The 20,539-nt window shown below is 34.7% G+C and overlaps 3 protein-coding genes across 6 annotated transcripts; 1 reads left to right on the forward strand and 2 right to left on the reverse strand.

Moving 5' to 3' along the window:
• On the reverse strand, positions 830-10,965 carry LOC109345485 (pre-mRNA-splicing factor CWC25 homolog). 3 transcript variants are annotated; one of them, XM_019584513.1, is made up of 5 exons: positions 10,955-10,965; positions 3,689-3,894; positions 3,429-3,573; positions 3,086-3,259; positions 830-2,004 (listed from the first exon to the last, which is right to left on the reverse strand). In XM_019584513.1, the coding sequence occupies exons 2-5, from the start codon at positions 3,874-3,876 to the stop codon at positions 988-990; spliced, it is 1,524 nt and encodes a 507-aa protein (XP_019440058.1). In that variant the 5' UTR covers positions 3,877-3,894; positions 10,955-10,965; the 3' UTR covers positions 830-987. The 3 variants fall into 3 exon arrangements, with proteins under 3 accessions (XP_019440058.1, XP_019440059.1, XP_019440057.1); XM_019584514.1 differs by lacking the exon at positions 10,955-10,965 and having other exon boundaries at positions 830-1,498; positions 1,673-2,004; positions 3,689-3,958; XM_019584512.1 differs by lacking the exon at positions 10,955-10,965 and having other exon boundaries at positions 3,689-3,957.
• On the reverse strand, positions 4,733-8,492 carry LOC109345484 (protein ENDOSPERM DEFECTIVE 1-like). The gene is made up of 6 exons (XM_019584510.1): positions 7,125-8,492; positions 6,446-6,565; positions 5,928-6,044; positions 5,723-5,812; positions 5,305-5,412; positions 4,733-5,211 (listed from the first exon to the last, which is right to left on the reverse strand). The coding sequence occupies exons 1-6, from the start codon at positions 8,298-8,300 to the stop codon at positions 5,050-5,052; spliced, it is 1,773 nt and encodes a 590-aa protein (XP_019440055.1). The 5' UTR covers positions 8,301-8,492; the 3' UTR covers positions 4,733-5,049.
• Positions 11,230-20,539, forward strand: LOC109345483 (vacuolar protein sorting-associated protein 53 A-like). 2 transcript variants are annotated; one of them, XR_002107418.1, is made up of 23 exons: positions 11,230-11,373; positions 11,465-11,559; positions 11,966-12,173; positions 13,212-13,282; positions 13,488-13,612; positions 13,821-13,981; positions 14,093-14,234; positions 14,412-14,475; positions 14,740-14,925; positions 15,018-15,059; positions 15,656-15,760; positions 15,845-15,904; positions 16,086-16,163; positions 16,450-16,557; positions 16,677-16,742; positions 16,830-16,907; positions 16,980-17,113; positions 17,193-17,297; positions 17,850-17,927; positions 18,504-18,566; positions 19,279-19,347; positions 19,427-19,522; positions 20,080-20,368. XR_002107418.1 is itself a non-coding variant. In XM_019584509.1 (23 exons), the coding sequence occupies exons 1-23, from the start codon at positions 11,325-11,327 to the stop codon at positions 20,365-20,367; spliced, it is 2,460 nt and encodes an 819-aa protein (XP_019440054.1). In that variant the 5' UTR covers positions 11,231-11,324; the 3' UTR covers positions 20,368-20,539. The 2 variants fall into 2 exon arrangements, 1 of the variants encoding a protein (XP_019440054.1); XM_019584509.1 differs by having other exon boundaries at positions 11,231-11,373; positions 17,193-17,286; positions 20,080-20,539.

Raw genomic sequence — 20,539 nt, forward strand, 5'->3', positions numbered from 1 at the left:
TGTTGGCTTATTCTTGCTTAGTTGTACCAAGTGTCAAACATGATTATATAGTTTAAGCCTAACATGGCTCCAATAAATTATCTTATTGAAAATGGTTCCAACAACATTAATACTCAGATTTCTTTTCCTCCAGGATTCTGGATTGCTCCAATAAATGATCTTATTAAAAAGGGTTCCAATCCAACAATAATAATCAAGATTTTTGCACTAGGTGGAATAACCAAATCTATCATAAACCAATTCTTTTGATACACCATTAGTTCTAATTCTTTCTAATGATTTTACACTTTCAGTTGACTTTTTTTCCCTAATTTTTTGTCCCTATAATTATAAGATTATTTATCAATCTATTTTCTTTAATTACTTACAATTATCTGTGTATTTGGACTCATCTTGTACACACAACTTGGCTAGCTCTGCAAAATTGGTTATGTAGCAGCTTCTTAATCTTCCCTCAGCAGATATGTTACACTAGTATATATGAATATTGATGGTGCAGCCAGAAACATGGTGCACTGTTTTTCTCGTGTAATATAGTAATACACCATGGTTATTACAACAATATATTAAATACTAAGTACCACTATAGAGTATGGCAATAATAACATCATTAATCACTTAATCCAAACATGCAAAAGTGAAAAGAGAAATGGATAGGATTGTGAGACCTTGTGCCAACTGCTAAGTATTAATTTAACGATATCCTTTTTGTGTCGATGTAACTCTATAGGTCAATCAATATTGAATAAAGGAATAAACAGGCCATAAATATAACCAACTTCTTCTGTCATTGGTTTTGATTATCTCTACAATTATTACCCAAAAAGAAGAAAAACAGACATATCAATGGGATGCATTGTATACCTGAAAATTATATCACATCCGTACCTGCATAATTCAAAATTACAAGGAAGAAAGCACACGCAATAGAGGTCTAGAGACATTAGAGGTAGGTAAAATTAGTTATAAAACCACCCATTATCAGAGTCAATCACGCCGAAATGCATTGCCTTCACCAGCAGACCTGCCTTGAGAATAATGTGTCCGACGACGGACACTCTCAGCTATTGATGAGCTACCCCCTTCAGCAGCACCATATACACTTTTTTGAGCAGCATCCAAGAAATTCCTGCCACCAGAACTAGTGTTCTGGATTGCTTCCTGTGCATCAGTTTCTTCAGCTTTCTTTATACGTTTCCATCTCTGCTCTTCATGCAATTCAGCAGCCAATTGCATCTGTCTAAGTTTAGCAGCCCGCTCTTCTTCTGAAAGCTTAGGAGCCGCATTTCGACGTTTATAGTGCTGTCCACGTTCAGGTGAGGTTGCAGGTCTATTGGAGCTTGACTCGGGAAAGCTTCCATTCCCCATTTTGGGGGCTTCAATATTAGACCGACCACCTGAATCATATCTTTCTGACTTGGACTTCTTATAATTTCTGTCGTCAGCATCTTCATTATAGTCTTTGACATTTCTATGCCTTTGGTGGTGACTGGGTGACCTTTCTCTGTTGGAACCTGACTCGGGAAAGCTTTCATTCCCCCTTTTAGAGGAATCGATATTGAACTGACCACCCGAAGCATATCTTTCTGACATGGACTTGCCATAATTTCTGTCATCAGCATCTCCATCGTAGTCTTTGACATTTCTGTGCCGTTGGTGGTGACTGGGTGACCTTTCTCTGTATTTTTTGTCTTCATAGTGATTCTTCCTTCTTATCTTTTCTCCTCCACTTGATTCATACTCTGAATCTGATTGAGCCTTGTGATACTTCTTGTCAAAGCTTCGGTCAACAGTCTTTCTTTTTCTCCTTTCAGCACTGTCATCTTCATCTTCTGAATCGGACTGTTTCTTATGCCTAGATCTATCATCAGTCTTTCTTTTTCTCCTTTCATCAATGTCATCTTCTGAATCGGACTGTTTCTTATGCTTTGATTTACTAGAATGATGTTTCTTCCGCTTCTCCTTCTTACTGCGACTTTTCTCCTTGTGTTTCGTTTCTTCAACCTGGCATTGTTAGGACAGACCATAGATTAGTAATAACATCAAACAAAAGGTCTTCATAAGAGTCGACTAAAACAATCATCTTTGACATCATTTTCAGTCAATGTGAGGATGGTTGGTTCAGCTTATGTTTTCTCCAAAAAAAAAGCTTTTATCTATATAAGAAGTTGTGCCCAACATGTAATCGTGTTTGGCTTCTCTTTGTGCAAAATCTTTAACCTGTTTTGACTTTATAAACAACATCCTTAGAGATCAATGCTTTGCCGATGAACATGATTTATGATAGATTATTATGCCATCGTTCGATCTATGTACCCGGCCCCACCTAGTGAAATTAAGGTTCGGTATTTGTTGTTGTGTTCTTTCTTCACATCTTACCCCTCCCCAATTAGCTAATAAATAACTGTTAGCAATTCATACAAACAATTATATCCATATTCGTAATCTACCCATATTCTTTTTTATGGAGGAGGATGCACATAAAGCACACGGGTATAAGGAACTTTTTACAACTGCTACCACTGATGGAAGGCCACTGAGTATCCTACCATGAGACCACCAGGAGTGACAAGACTTACAGAAGTGTGAGAACCAGAAGTTATAAGTAATGAATCTTGGTATTTGTCGAGTCACGATAAGATAATGGTAGGTCAGCAGCTTTTTCATGTTTCCGTAACATGTTCACCAAAATGGCCTAGCTTATCTAAGCACAGGGCTCCTACCAGTAAATTCTATTGTATAATATATAACTTAAGACACCACCCCATGAAATCCACTTCTCTGCCCACCTACCAGTACTACATCCACTTTGCATGTACATGTGTCAATATATATCAGTTTCACCTCAGTCAAGGGCGACAGAAAAATGGAAAACTCTCTTCCCAGATATGTAGAAGTACACCTATGTATGAAGACCGCCTAATTGGATGAATAAATAACTCATACATTGAAACCCTATATTATCTTAAATTTATAGGCACACAATTCCAAACTAGTTTAATTTCAAAAGGTTCTTTATTCTTAAAATATATTTCGCCAAGTCATTGATTTGTAGCTTCTGAGAAAAGCATGAGAGAAATCTTACTGATTTTTTTATCATAGCCATCTTGATAGGGTTGTTCTTGATCTTTGCAAGCGCTTCCTGTTCACGCTGGCGAATCATGAGCAGGGGGTCAGAATGGAGCTTCCTCCAAGCATCGTTCGCAGATTGAGGCTTGTCCTCGAACAAAGCTCCAGGCACGCTTGCCCCTGGCTGCTCCTGATTGACAATCATCACAGATCAATTCAGAACCAATCAGAGAAAAATAGAAAAAAAAAAAAAATCAGTTCCTGATTGTTTAAATCTATTCACACAAAAAATGATTATTTTGATATAAAAAAATCACTTTTTTCTAACCCAAAACAAAGTATTCCTCAATTGAACCTACCTTAGGAACAGAAGCAGAGGAAGAAGAAGGTGCATCAGTTCCATCAGATTTGGGAAAAGCTTCAAGGGCCTTAAACCCTTCATTATCGGTAGATCTACCAACGGACAACCCCGAATCATACAAAAAATCCAACCTTTCCTGAGCACTGCAATAAAAATCACCGATTTTTTGGGGTTAAAACCGAAACCTGTACGGAAAAACCCTAACCCTAAAACGTAAATTAAATTGGGAATTGAGCGCAAAACGAGTTAGTAACTTACGGAACGAGGCCAGCTTTAACCTGAAGAAGACGGAATTCATTGCGTTCACGCTCTTCGTGAATTTGTTTGCGAAGTTCATCCAATTTCTTCTCCTCCGCTTCGTGCTTTTGTTCCGCTTTCCAAACATTCTCTATGTTCCTCAAACTTCCTGTGTGCCATCCCTTCTTGTTCAGAAACTTCAGTGCCATTTTTCCAAACCTCTCTTTCTCTCTCTTTCTTTCTCTTTCTCTCTTATTGATGAAGATAATGAATGAATCACCTTATTATACAAATGAAAAATAATCTCTCTTCTTCTCCTCGGTGTCTTTTATAATCGATTATTTATTTAGGTTAAATTAATATTTTTTTCCCTAAACTAATGATCATGTCATTACACTTATTTTAAAATTTATAAGGACATTAACATTTTAATTTTTTAGGGATAATTAAGTTTTTTATTTATTTTCAATCACTAAATTTGGAGCTCACTTAATATTTTATGTACATGTAACTTTTTTTATTTCTCAGAAATCCTTGCAATCATGTCCGAGCTAGGAACTTGATTCTAAACATTAATATATTTTTCTAATAAACAAAAAAAATGATAATAGTGTGGATTTGGCCATTTTCTTCTTAAAAAGATGACAATATTTTTATATGTACAAAAAGTAATGTAGATTATCATTTTATTTTGGCAAGATCAAATATATTCATTCGATTATAGGTACAGACTAATCTCTTTTTTATGTGTAAAGATTATTCTAGTGAATTTTTGTCACTACTAATAAAAGTCTCTTTGGAGATATCTATTTAGTTATTGTTTGTTAATTTAATTATTTTTACTCCTATAGGCTACAAGAAAAATACATAAGCCATTTGCCATTGAAAACACCCAATTGCTAAAAAGCAAAAGGAAAATAACCATTACAATACAACAGCCAAATATTTATTTCACTACTATATGATGATATCGGCTCCATAAGTAGAACAATGTAATAATACTTTACCATAAATCTTAATCATTATAATATAGTATAAAGATTTTTGCTTGTATGAGAGATATTCACAAAAATGAAAGATGCTCAAAACAAAAAATATGCTACAATTTGTACCAAGTAAAATTCAATTAAAGGACAAAGTGTCCTATTACTTTTATTACATCATCCAGTGAATGAAATAGGGAAGAAGTGGTGAGTGAGAGTGACTAAGCTCTATACACAAATTATTATTACACATACAACAATACAATCCTTTGCACAATACAGCAACTCAAACAAACTTTGCATAATGAACAAATCAAAACTTGCATGTTCTCCCACTTTTCTCAACCAATGGAAAAAGAATGGTACAAATAAATGAATCTGAAGGTCTTGCACTTAGTTTCACAAACTATGAGCAGCATCATCAAGATGAGTTGATATTGTATCATCCACACTTTCCTTATGTGGATTAGCACTTGAATTATCTGTTATTTCTTGTTCTGTATTCTTATGGCAAATCGAATGAAGTTGGATTATTTGGCCCCTTAAGCTACACTCCTCCACCTGAAAATTAGAGCAGCTTCAAGATATTAAAAATCCAGCAATTATATATATATATATATATAATGAAGATGGCAGAGGATTGTGTGCAAGAACCTGTGACTTGTGTGTCTTTGACAACAAATCTCCACATTCTCCGATAAGTGCTTTTTCTCCACCAGCAACTCTGGCTAATTCTGAAATAGAAATGTCTGTTTCTTCCGCCTGAGTTCGACAAACTTCTATTAGTCCTTTGCCACTAGGTAAGATTGACTACATGAATCAAATGATGTTATCGTGTTTTCAAAATCCAAGTGTTTCTATATTATTTATGCAAAATCAAACCGGTAATGTGTTTCTTCACCTAAATTGTCAGAAAAACCCATCTTTTGACCCAACTGGCTATATAATAATGTAGGAGAGGAAGCATTATTAAGGAAGATTTTTAACTAGAAAGTTACAGTCCAATTTGACCAAATCGATGGCTGGAAGGAAAATAAGTGCATTTCCAAACAATTGAGTGCATTTGTCTCACCTTTGGCATAAATATTTGGATATGGGAAACAATTGTTTCCATCATCTTTAATGCTGAATTTAGTGCCTCATCCATCTCTCTTACATCAATCTGTAGCGAATACATTTTGGTTAGTCGACAATCTCAACGCACAAGCTTAACATGGAGACAATTAGCACAACTCACTTGTCTAGATAATCGACAAACATAAGAAGAGGATTCATACCCTAACATTCTCTTCAGTTGGAAGTTGCACAGAGGCATTTAGCAAAGCCTGAATTGCTTCAGTGATAGAGACTGAATAATCTTCTTCCAGAGCTGACCACTCATCTAGATACGGAATCTGTAATTTTATCCAGATATTACGATAATCATTTGTTGGTTTAAAATGAGACAAAAATAATATTAGAAAACAAGACTGGGAATGATGAGTGAAAAAATCATTTTGAACACATAAAAGGGAAATTGAAAAAACCATACATGAAGAAAGAAAGACCGCTTCCACTTTTGGTTTGTTTGGTTAGGATAGTAAAAGGAACAGGTATTCTCGGACTTTAAGATAATTTAATTGTGTGAGTCGTTATGTTGAAAGAAACAGAATAGTGACTTGAAAATTGATACCATAACAAGTTATAATGTATCCAGGTAGAAAAAAATTCCTATGAAAACAAATAAGCATTGCTCTGTGCACAGCTTGAGTGCAAAACTGTAAAAGAAGAATTCAAAATTTATTTATGGCCTTACTTGAGCTTCAAGGATCTTTAACAGTGTCTGCAATCTCTGCAAAACCCCCAGTTCTAAGCGTTTCGTGTTCACAGAACCACGCAACTCTGATAGTTTCATTGCAAGAGAATATAGTGCTTTCTGCAAGTATTGAGAAAAATAAAAACATTGAGTAACTAGAAGAGCATAAAGTGATTAGATTGTACAAGGTTCTTAAAGATTGCACATAAGCTATAACAGAACCAACTGAAATACTGAATGGATATAAACTTAACAAAGAGAGTTCTAAATAGCTAAGCACAATAACACTTAAAACATGATATAAATGTAAATTATAATTATCTGTAAGCCATAATATAACTTTATTGGGGCGTAATTTGAAGTTTGAAATAAACTACATTACACAACCCATGAACGAAGATGTAATAGTCCGTATACCTTCAAAACTAAATTGTCCGTATATGACTTAGCTATATCTTTCAAAGATTGCACCTATCAGAAGGTCCATGGAAGTATCAAGCTAATGACAATATCTTTCGATTACGACCAAGTCATTTCCGCATTTTCTCCTAGTTAGGTTTGTAGTGTGATTGAACTAGAGATCCACTTTCATGCTTGTGATAAACAATCAAACCATTTCCTCCTAGTTTGCACTATAAATTTGTTCATAAGTAGTGAGGAAAAAAAGGTAAAGACTGACCTCACTTTCGCTTTGCTGAACTTCCATCGTGGCCTTCGCTTTTGCATTGGCAAATCTCCATTGCAGATAGCGATTATAAAGCAATCTCATGGAATGCAAATCTTCCTGGTGACTAGAACCTTTCTTCCCTTTCCTTGCATCTACGACCTGTTTCGCACAAGGAGCGATAGGTGGCAAAGAAAGGCCTCCTACCTTAACATGATTAGGTTGATTTCCACACTGCTTTGATAAAGAACAACCTTGCTGCTTCTCACTCCCTTTCACTGAATGAACTAGCAAGTGACCACTTCCGGAATGAGATGGTAAATTAATTGACCGAGACAAAGGGGTATGAAATTTCATATCCCCACTACTAGTACTATTATTACTCCTAATTTTTTCAACTACTGACCTAGTGGACACAGTAGGCAACACATCTCCATCAGAACACAACTCGGGAAGTGACTGTATGCTACAACTTATATCCGAATCGCGACTTTCATCATCCGAACAAACCGAACCCGTGTCTGAATTGGTTTCAAGCTGAGACAAACCAGAAGGAGTGCTAGCATTGAGCTTGAGGTGATGATTATTGGAACTTGAAGAAAACATTCCACTTGCTTGTAACAATTTAGCAGCAGCAGAAGCATTTCCACTCATATTAGCAGAAGATCTATGCTGCTGTGTGATCCTATATCTTGAAGAAACAGTAATAGTTGGAGTATCAGGTCTACAAGAAGGTGTAGCAAAACCATTGCTTACACCAATTCCAATTCTACCAGAACATGATTTTGAAGGGTGTGGTGGTGGAACATGTTCAACTCTTCCAATTCCATTGTTTTCCTTGAAAAGCTTCACACTCCTCTGCTTCCTCTGGTTGGTGGGACCCACACTAGGTTTACACATAGAATTGGAATTCCCAAATGGGAATGGGGTTTCTGAATTCTCAACAGGTTTATTATTCTCATCCTCTTCCGATTGTTGATGTCGCCGCCGTTGCACGGTGGAAACAGCCGGTGACATGAATCTGGAACTAACCTCCCTGACCCTAGGCCGGCGGTTGTTAGAAGGGGTCGGCGGCAGAGGCGGCGGTGGCGGCGGCGGCGGAGAAACAGAAACAAATGTTTCGGAAATGGGGTTTTGTGAAACAGTGATGGGTTGGTTTTGTTGACTCATATTGGGACAAAGTTGGATCATTGAGTTCAGAAGAAGAAGAAGAAACCCTAAATTGGGGTTTTGTGATTGAAGAACCACAAAAGGTGAAAACTTTGGGGAAGAAGTAAACGTGGGTCGATGAGAAAACAGAGGAATGTGTGAAAAAGGAAAGAGAATAATGGTGTTGTATTGGGGAAGAGAAAGAAAAATAGCCGTTGGGATTGAGATGGTGTGTGTAATTTACTTGCAACGGTTATAAGTTCAAAATTAATAATTAATAGTGATAATAAATAAATTTAGCATTTGTTTCTACAATACCTTATTTATTTATTTCCCAAAAAACATTATTTATTTGACTTGAGATGTTTCAACTTTGAATATGAGAAATTTATTCTCTAACGTAATATGTAGAAATCATTTTTGTATATGTAGTGAACTATTGAAATAATACATATTCTTATAAGTAGTTCAACCACACTTTGATTAAAGGGATAATGAAGATGATTAAGCTTCTAAATCCACTTGGTTTGACTTCAAAATCCAGAAGTCGATGATATCATGGGTTGGAGTCGTGGAGGTTTCCTGCACGGAGAATAAATTACTGTAGTGATATTTAAGTTTAATAGGTGACACACTTACTAAAATTATGGACTGGTATAACCATATGTCAATGTTGAGTTGTTATATGAAAAAAATAATGGTAATGACTCAATGTAATCAATGACCGTAAATTTATGAGGTTATAGGTTTGAATCGCAAAGGTTTCCTCTTGGGGGCAATAAAATACTACGTGAATATTTAAACTAGTTAATAGGTGACACTTAATAAATTCATGGACCACAAGGGTAGCATGTTGGAGCATCATAAGTTCAAAGATATGAACATCTATCTCTCACGTGCTTACCACCCAATCCAACTTGAATAAGTAGTTTTATTTAAGGTACAAAAGTAAGGGTAGGAAATTGTTCAAACTAATCAAAATAATTAGGATCAGATTGGATTCTTTCAAGAGTAAATTCAAACCAAACTTACTACTCTAATACCATTTTTGGTTATCACAATTTTGTTTTCCATAAAGTAATAATATCAATGTTTTTTTAACATTTTCTTGTAACACTCCAATCCTTGACAAACAATGCTAGGAGGTTATAATTTAATGAGTGTGTCATCCTTTGAGTTTAAATACTTCTAAAATAATTTATCCCTGAAGTCATGATTTTAGTAATTTCATCCACTCACTATTCACTAAAAGTGCACAACCATTAATATATTCCACATGCACGATGGCTACAAAAACCAAACCATGTTGACATTTAAACTATTTTCTGTTTGGTTCTATAATTTTTGTTGTTGTTTATATTCATCATTTACGTTAATTTTTATTTTCAGATCGCTCTTTCACTTGCTTTCTATTTTTTATTGGTTTCCTTATTTGTTTTTTTTGTAGTTAAAGCAGTCGTGTGTGAATCGGATTTGAAAACAGCTCTAATTTGCAGTTTTAATTAGGAGCGAGCAAGATCCAGTCCGATTGTGTAGACACGTCTCAACCCGATGACTTAGGGACAAGTTTGACCCGTCCAAATAAATAAAAAATGACATATCCGATTAAAAGGGAAGACATGTCGTCAAAAAAAGACGAGTTCAAATCTATGTCTGGTTCACCCTACCCATCCCTTATAATTATATATCAAGAATAGTTGAATAAGTATATATCAATATTCATCGTTCAGCCCACATAACTCAATTACCTACAAGCCCACACAACATATTCACTCCATTTAATGACATAAAAACAATTAGTTTTTAGTTTTTGCGTACTTCAGTTTCATTTTTTTAGTTAATAGTTAGTTATTATATTCATTTTTGTGTGAACGTTTGAGTATTGTCATGGTAGTTCTAATGTGTTTTTTATCATTTACAATAACACTTCAACTTGTGTTGATATTTGACAGTTTAAATTGTTCTAAATTTTTTAATATCTTATATAATTTTCAGTCATGGTGATTATGATAGTTTTTAGTTTGAAGGATACAATTTATGGTTTGTAGTTTATATACTGATGTACGTGAGATGAAGGTATTAGGTGAATTTACATACAGATTGTGATAATTTTGATTGTACATGCTTAAAGATTTGAGAAACAAATCTACGTTTGTCTTTTTGTCATTTTCCAACCCGAACTTGTCCCTATCTTGACTCGTCTGATTTTGGACTCGTCCTTCACGCATCTTGTCCTAATTAGGGATGGGTTCAGGTTCCAAAATTGACCCGATCAATATTTAGGGACATGTGAGGACATGCTTAACCCGTCTCAACCTACCCCATGCTCACCCCTAGTCTTAACCGAGCGAGGGTTTGAACGCTTTGAATCGGAGAAATTTCAGTTCGTCCATAATAAAACCGATTAAACTGGAATAAACTAGAAAGTAAACCAGACAGTTCACTTAAAATTCATAAAAACAGAATAGTACTCTAATCTTTTCTTTCACTCCGGTTCAAAAAATGATGGAGATATATTATTTTAATATAATTACACATAACTATTAATTATATAAAATTTTACATTTATATAATTATATATTTATAGAAAAAATATTAATTATATATGAATCACCAGATCCGAGTTTAAATTAAATACGAGACTTCTTACCATTTGACTTCAGACTCGAGTTTCATAACATTAGTTCAAAGTCCACTTCTTAAGGATATTAAAAAAAACTAGTTTCTCTCTAAACTTGAACGGAAGCAAAAATCTAACTAGCTGTTGATCTAAGACCCTATTAGATCTAATGTCCACAGTTCAATTTCAATAAATGACAATATTCAATAAGATGGAGAATCACAAACCTCGGAATAGATTATTTTTTAGTCCAAAAATAACATGAGGATAGCACCAACAAAAAATGAGAGAAGCAAGTAATCCAATAAATAAAGCATAGAAAATGTGAGTATATATATAAATTTGATTGATATAAGAGAGAGCATGGTGGTGGAGAGGGAAGAAGAAGAGTGAAATGTACGTAACTGCATTGGATCGACGCCATTTTCTGAGATCTGAACATCGCAATGGACAAATCAAGCGCATTAGAATATATCAATCAAATGTTCCCCAACGGTATTACACTACTACTACTACTCCCACTCTTTTCCATTCAATCTCAATAATAATATTCATAACCTCATTGTTTTACATTGCAAAATCATAGAGCCATCTTTATCCGGCGTTGAACCACTGATGCAAAAAATTCAGAACGAAATTCGCACCGTTGATGCTGGTATTCTAGCTGCTGTTCGTCAACAGGTCCGTAATGTTTTAAATTGCATTCACCGGTCACTGTGATTGCGGTCGATTGTTGTAGTGTGAATTTTTTGTGATTAATAAAATTTGTTTGAATTTGATGCTACCCGATGCGGTCTTAATGCGGTAATAACAACCTAATCAAATTTGTTAACAATCTGTTAACAAAGATTTGGTTTGTTATTATCGCATTAATGCAGCCTAAATGTAGTCCGATACGGTTGTGGTGTGGTCACATTATTTTGATTTTGTGTCACATCACAATTGTAGGGAACACAGTTGTTGAGGTCACTGCAACTGCTATTATATCGCCGCATGCAATTTGATACAATGTATGGACCGAATACAATAACGGCACCTTATCATGATTAATTTCCTATTATTAAGTCGATATCATATATGATTTCAGAGTAATTCAAGGACTAAGGCTAAACAAGATCTTGCTGCTGCTACATGTGCTGTTGAGGAACTTATGTATAAGATCCGAGAAATTAAAACTAAAGCTGTTCAGAGTGAGACAATGGTTCAAGAAATTTGCCGAGATATTAAGAAATTGGACTTTGCTAAGAAGCATATCACGACAACTATCACCGCACTTCATCGTCTTACTATGCTTGGTAAGTACTACTACTCTTGCTTTTCCTTTCACTTTTTTTGTATGATAAACTACTATTAGTTAGTTATGTAAGCATGTGCATTACACTGAAATTCACTGGTGACGTGTTTAGAATTTATGAGGTTTCAGGCTACTTTTTTTTTCTGGAGGAGCCTAGTATAGTTTTTCTCATCAATCTTCAATGCGTTTCCCTGGTTTTCAAAGTTGCAAAATGATCACAAAATCACAATGCTTCAGAAATAGAAATGACAATTGACACTGTTATTATTTAGTAAGGGATAAAAATGATCAAGGAAGTTATTAGCAATAATTTAGACATGAGATTGAGAATTGATAGCAATTAATTATTATGTTAACAATGGATTTGTTTTAACGTGGCATAGGAGATCCAAAAAACTAAACCAAAACTGTCAGTGTAAAGCTTGTCACCTAAATTAACAGCAAGTCAAGGTTGTTAATGGTATAAGGAGATTTGTTTTGGGTGCTTTGGTGGCTGCCTAAGTGTCCCAAGTATAATCACGACCTCGTAATTCACTTTCAACCACAAATTTTATATGAACTTTAACATTGGAACTTTGAAAGATGCTAGAACCATCCTCTCAATCAATTTAAAAACATGGTCATGTTTACTTCAAATGACTACTTACTCTGTAATATGGCTGTCACATTGCAAACATGCATAATCTTTAAATTACAAAAGTGCTGATTTTTTAGCATTATTATGTGGCTAGAGATGACATTGGGGTGATTTAATCCCATATAACATATTATATATGGACATAGTACAACTGCCCATAATTGATTGCAACTAATGTTGTCCAAGCCAAGGTTGCAACTGTATATATATATAACATCAACACATACTAAACCACGAGACAGTTTTTTCCTATGCAAACATTTAAATCAAGTGGGTGCAATTTTAACCTATAAAGGGAAAGTGCTACATCTGTTTATAGGTTTGTTGGGTACTTGATAGCTTTTTAGATGCATAGACAGTATTCGTTCTGTTACTTCAACAAGCTTACCTATCATATGGCAGTCTCTGCTGTTGAACAGCTTCAGGTCATGGCTTCAAAACGTCAATATAAAGAGGCAGCTGCTCAGCTGGAGGTATCCAATCTGTCTTTACAGCATGTTTTCTTGTAATTGTTGCAATTCGAATATTAGCTTACTGCATTAGTGCTTGTCCCACTGCTGGATGAATTTCTTAATTTTCAGATATCTCATGGAGAAAGTAACGCCTCTTGTTTTGATAAACTAATTTATGAAACTTCACATTCATTTTATCTATTGATTTTTCCATCTTGTATTTCAGGCAGTGAACCAGCTGTGTAGTCACTTTGAGGCCTATAGGGATATTCCAAAGATCATAGAACTGAGGGAGAAGTTTAAGAATATCAAGCAAATACTAAAGTCACATGTGTATTCTGATTTTTCCAGGTATGTTGTTATTATATCCATGTACTGTTGTTTCTCTTCATCCGCACTGCATCGTGAATTGGATATACAATTTTCATTTAGATTGCTTATCTGCATTCTTTTTTATATTTTATGTTATGCCATGTTATTAACCTCACAATATAGAAATCGTTTGGTTCTAGAAAGGCTCTGTGTAACTGGATTTCTCAATTACCTATCTTTGTCTCAGCTTAGGTACTGGAAAGGAGACAGAAGAAACGAATTTGCTCCAGCAGTTGTCTGATGCCTGCTTGGTTGTTGATGCATTAGAGCCTTCTGTAAAGGAAGAGTTGGTAAATAATTTCTGCAACAGGGAGCTTACTTCATATGAGCAAATTTTTGAAGGAGCTGGTATGTTTGATTCAACTGTCATGTAAATTTTGTGTTTTTTTTATTCGTAGAGTTCTTGTTAAATACTGAAATATCATTAAATTTGACTTTTGAATTGTTTCCATCTTTTAGAACTAGCAAAGCTGGATAAGACTGAACGAAGATATGCTTGGATTAAGCGCCGAATGCGATCGAATGAAGAAATTTGGAAAATCTTTCCATCTTCATGGCATGTTTCTTATCGGCTCTGTATCCTATTTTGTAAGAAGACAAGGTATGGTATTTATTTGTTTATATCACAATCTTAATATAAGTTATATATCAATTGATCTTATACAAAAAGTGGCAGTTAAGCATTTGAATGAATATTATGTCTTTCCGTTTGTGCTAAACTTGTTTGAGGATTATCATGTTAAAAATATTGTTGTGTTTATGATTCTTGTCTCTACAGGAAACAGCTTGAGGAGATTCTTTCTACTCTAAAGGAAAAGCCAGATGTTGGGACCTTGTTGTTGGTAAGTCATGGTTTGTCCAAGCATCAACCAATGAAATGCTGACGTTTCTGTTATAGTAATTGCTTACAAGTTATGTTATGCAACTACACTCCTTTGTCACTTTTCTCTTTCTCAGGGATTTTAATTACAGAATAGTCGTTGACAAGTGGTTTTATTCTATTTCCTTCATGGTGGTTGTAATGTATAGGTTATTTAATGTATTTATGATGCAATACTTAGATTTTAATGTATTATTTCAGTGTTTCATCTGTCAATTTCCTTCAGGCTTTACAGCGAACCTTAGAGTTTGAGGATGAATTAGCTGAAAAGTTTGGGGGAGGCACACAAAACAGGGAGATAGGAAATGAGATTGAAGAGATTGGTAGAGGGGCTAACTCTAGCATTAATGCTTCAGATATCCGGAAGAAGTATGAGAAAAGGCTTGCTGCACATCAAGGAACTGGCACTGAAGTATGCATTATGAATTTCTGAAATTGACAATACTTATTCATGAGGACTTAATTTTTTTAAATGACCATTGTGTTTTGCTTTTGTATCAATAGGAAAAAGATGGAAGTAAAGATTTAGCAGTGCCTGGAGCTGGGGTATGGTTTTATGTGACTATTTTCTAACATATATTGATTGTGTAGGTTAAGTGCATGTATTTACATCTGTGGTCCCTGAAGTGTTGACATGATGATATAAATGCTTTTGAGATTTACCTTTTTGAGTTTTTCTTCATGTGGTTTTGGTTTTTAGCATTTCTTTATCGCTGTTCTCTAATATGGCTCTGTATCGAATAAGTCCAAGCTTAGTTTGCAACACATGCTCAGTAATTGAATAAAAATTCCAAGATCTGCTACATTGTGATGTCACTTTACTATTTTTTTATAAATTTTCTCATATTTTCCTCTTAATTGAAACTCTGAAAATTTGTGAATATATCGTTGATTTCTCCACTGCTGCACTTTTTACTAAGTTGTAACTTTTGTGGAAACTATTTTCATATTTATAAAAATGGAAAAGAGGGAAGTGAAAATTTCCAAATGGAATAATATGTCAACTAAGTGAGGTTGATATCTTGGTATTCTCTCTGATGTTGGTCATTATTATGGCTTTGTCAGAGGTGTTCTCATTTTATTCCTATTGGTCTGTTTCATTTAGAAATACTTGATAAAACATAGAGCGGTTGTTTTGACAGTTCAACTTTCGTGGGATCATTTCATCTTGCTTTGAACCTCACTTAACGGTATATGTAGAATTGGAAGAGAAGACACTAATGGAAAGTCTGGAGAAACTTGTTCAGGTAATTTGTGTCTAGCCTTTCTGATATGTGCTCTGTGATATATTTCTGTGTTTTTCCCTTGATCAAACTCTTCATCCACTATAGGAGGAGACATGGGATACTGAGGAGGGAAGTCAGAATAGTATTTTATCCAGTAGCATGCAGGTGAGTCACTAGATCTTTTTACAGGTCGTGTTACATGATAGGGCAACTTTTCTTTCTATATTATTTCATGTCTTACGAGCCCTTAGAAGTTCGTATAGATGTCATAAGTTTTATAGTCCCCCTTCCCACTTTTCTTACAATCAATTTGTTAATTTGATTGTATTTTTTTGTGCCTATGTAGTTATTTCTTATAATCAAGAGGAGCTTGAAGAGATGCAGTGCGTTAACAAAGAGCCAGACATTATATAATTTGTTCAAGGTAAACTCCTGAATTATAGATTTCAATGTTTCAATTCTGTGTCAAAAGTGGCAATGATGTAGTCTGTCTATATAATGTTTTCAGCATGGCGGAGTATGGTGAATGTATTACATAAAACAAGTCATACGATCCCTCTCCTACATTAGGGTGATAAATGATTAAAAATAGTAGTATAATACCATTTAACTTCCTGGGAGTAAAGGGAACTGGTTTTTATTGCAACACATAATGGAATGTTGTACGTATAGCATTATGCAGTCATGACTTAATTCCCTTTCAATGTTAGGTCTTCCAAAGAATTCTTAAAGCATATGCTACAAAGCTATTTGCAAGAATCCCAAAGGGGGGAACAGGTATTGTTGCTGCAGCTACAGGCATGGATGGGCAGATAAAGGTATGTCCAAAGGAATGGGTTTTCCATGATTCGTGAAAATTACATATTCATATTATCAAACAGCTCTGCTTTATTTTACTTTTTCTATTTTAACCTTTGGATTTGGAAATATTGAACAGACATCTGATAGGGATGAAAGAGTGACTTGTTACATTGTCAATTCGGCTGAATATTGCCACAAAACGGTTAGTTAGCTTCTTTTAACATTCATAGTTTAGTTGATAACAATTATATGCCAGTTTTAGTTAGTAACCTGGCATTGTATTTGACAGGCTGGTGAGCTGTCTGAAAGCGTTTCTAAAATTATTGATCCTCAATTTGCAGACGGGGTGGATATGTCAGAAGTGGAGGTAATAATTCCATCTTAATAAGTGATGTTTTTTCTACAACGCTCACTCTAACAAAACTATGCAATCATGCAGGACGAATTTTCAGCTGTTATAACGAAATCATTGGTGACCTTGGTGCATGGCCTGGAAACCAAATTTGACATTGAAATGGCAGCGATGACACGCGTCCCATGGGCTACTCTTGAAAGTGTTGGTGATCAATCAGAGTAAATTCCTTAATAAAATTTAACTAGTGATTCCTATTCCTGACAAAGTTCTTCAGTTTAATTCTTGTTTTTCTTGCAGGTATGTAAATGCCATAAATTTGATTCTTACCACTAGCATCCCTGCACTCGGGAGCATACTTTCACCCGTCTACTTTCAATTCTTTCTGGACAAGGTGATTATAAAGTGGATTAAATGCATGGAGTTATGTTCTTTGACATCAACCTTGGTGTTAAGGGAATTTCTTTTCTAGCATAGTAGTCATAGTTCTATAATTAATATAGGATACCTTGATTTTTAAAATCTTTTTCTTGTAGATATGTCATTCTATTATTTTATATTCATGTTTAATAAATTGTCACATGAATTTTTAGCCTATCCAGGGAGTGTCTGTGGATATGTGTATCAAATGTTATTCATGTTTTTTGTGTTTCAGGATTCTGACTTATAGTTTTTAGACGATCTTCACCATTGCTGGATTTGTCCGTCATTTCTGTTTATGAATATTTTCTGAAATTTATTATTCATGACATCTAGAAGTACATCAATTTAATTATGCTTGACAGGTTGTCTTGTGTTTAGTTAGTTGTCTTCTCTAAATCTACATTTTTGTGAATATTTGCTGATATTTGTTATTCATAACATCTAGTAGTTCATCAATTGAATTAACCTTAATAACTTGACTTGTATCTAGCTAGTTGTCTGCTTTAAATCTATATTTTACTTCATTATCTGCAGCTCACATCATCCCTTGGTCCACGGTTTTATTCTAACATTTTCAAATGCAAGCAAATATCAGAAACTGGAGCTCAACAGGTACTGAGTACTGACTGTTTTATTTTTTAGTAACTTATAGTTACATCAGAGAGTAAAGTTAAATCACTGATTTGATGAGTTTATATCCGAAAGAAAGTTTTTGTTTACGGAAAAATAAAAATTACTAGATGAGAAAATAAGAGTACAAAAAAGGAGGATAAGACGTCATTACAAAAAGGAAAAAAAAATATGACCAGAATGTATGAGATTGTGTCATGCAACAAAGCATGCCACATGTGTAACAAGGAAAACCACTAAAGGATGTCACTGGAACAAAATATTTGTCACACACATACTAATAAGATTCCTTTACTTCATGTCAATAAAAGATGTCATTGAAGATATCTGAAATAAATACAACATTATTAAGCATGTATTTCACTTCACTATGTTTTGTACTTTGAACTGTTTTCCATTCTCTCAGGGTTTGATCCTCTGGTTTGTCATTTTGTTAAACTGTTTATCACTTTATTGATATATTATTGAAACTTATTTTATTTTATACTAATCTGTTTGTGAGGAAGCTCAAGAACCTACTAAAGATGTTGATAATCTAATGAAGTGCTGCTCTTGCAGATGTTATTGGATACCCAAGCTGTTAAGACAATCCTTCTCGAAATTCCATCCCTTGGTAGACAGGTAATTCAGCTCGTATAAATATTAATGTTAACTCCCAGTCATAGTTACGAATGCTTATATAATTATAATGTGGTAGTGCTATTGTCATTGCTGCAAGTATCATCACCATTGAGACATTTCCACCTTTTTCTGGACTGCATTTATCTCGTTTACCAGAAGCATTTAATTTTTTTCTCTAGGTCCAGTTTTGCAAAGGAGAATGTTATTGATAATAAAATTTGCAAGAAAACACACACACATCTGGACTAGAAATGGACATTTTAGAATCAAACCAAGCTGAATGAGAAGAATGAAACTGAGTTTTCAGCTTTTGCAGGTTATACATCCCGAATTATGTTATATTCTGACCATACAAAACAATCTACTTTTCGGATGGTATTAATACATTGATATAAGCCAGTAGAAATGATCTATACTTTAGTATGCTTAGTGATTAATGAAAAAGGAGCTGAGTTAGAATAGTTTGCAAAGAATTGGTTGCCTAATATTCTAGATTATTTGTAGACTGAGTGAGAAACAAAAATGGAATGACTATCTGGACTGGCCAGCCATTTTGTGTTGCTTATGAACTATATTGTGCTCATGTGCTGTGTAGACTAAAGATCACCTCCCAGTAATCTTGAACCCTTTTCCTTGCAAAATACATAGTGAAAGTAACATTTTTATAATTGCGTATTTAATTGTCAATTTTTTGTTGGGTTGCCTGCAACAGACATCAGGTGCTGCTAGTTATTCCAAGTTTGTAAGCCGTGAGATGAGCAAAGCTGAGGCCCTTCTGAAGGTTTGTTGCCCATTTATTTGTAAGAAGAAAAATAATTTTGTTCTTTCTAATGAAAGTTTGTCTGAATTTCAATGTTTAGGTTATACTCTCTCCAGTTGATTCTGTCGCTGATACTTACCGTGCATTGCTACCTGAGGGTACACCCATGGAATTTCAGCGAATATTGGAGCTTAAGGTTATAATTAGCTATTTCTTACCATCTTTTCTATCGAAATCTATTGTTTGCCGCTTACTGGTTGTTGCATTATTTATTTGTTCTAGTCATCGAGATAAATTCTTCTAAGTCTATACATAAGCAGATTCACTTTCAAGAATACCTTCGTGAAAATCTGTAGTAGATTGTCTCTCATTAGTGTTGATTCAAGGTTCAGTACTTCATTAGCCCATTACGTCTTTAGTAAGTTTAGAATGTTAAAGAAGTAATCTATTACTGATTCTATGAACCTTGTCTATAGCCTCATTACATCAAGAATTGGATCTAATGAAGAAGCAGATTTGGTTGCCAAAATGTTGAGATTGATAGGAGCATTTAATGTCAAATTCCGACAATTGTATTAAAATTGAACGTGAACTACTTATCCAGTAAGACAACTAGTCATTGTTCATTAGTCATTCATGCTTTGCATATGGCTGCTATCACAATGCTAATTATTTATGGTTTTTTAGATGCGACTGAATGCATTTCTATAAGTTATGTTTCATATTGGTTTAACTTATGGGTCGTATTTTCAGGGTCTAAAAAAAGCTGATGAACAAAGCATACTCGACGACTTCAACAAACATGGACCTGGAATCAAGCAAGCTCATATTACACCTTCAGTTATCCCAGCTCCAACACTAGCTCCTGTGGTACCTAGTCCCAATGTTGCTGGACTCATTGCTTCGCATGAGGATGTGCTAACCAGGGCTGCTGCACTCGGACGAGGAGCCGCCACAACAGGGTTTAAGCGCTTTCTAGCTCTAACCGAAGCTGCCAAAGACAGGAAGGATGGGCCTTTCCGGATGCTCTTTAATCCATAACGAACAGAGTAATATTACTCAATTTTTTTAGTGAGAAGCTTATGTTTTTTTCTTGTTAATTTTTGTTGTAGGTTTAGTCTTTGATTCTGTATTTAATGTCATGTTTGTCTGTATTTCATTCAATCCATTAGAAGTTTGTTTTACAAATAAAAAGGTTTACAAACTTGCATCA

The sequence above is a fragment of the Lupinus angustifolius genome, chromosome LG04 (genome assembly GCF_001865875.1).
Source record: "Lupinus angustifolius cultivar Tanjil chromosome LG04, LupAngTanjil_v1.0, whole genome shotgun sequence".
NCBI lineage: Eukaryota > Viridiplantae > Streptophyta > Magnoliopsida > Fabales > Fabaceae > Lupinus > Lupinus angustifolius.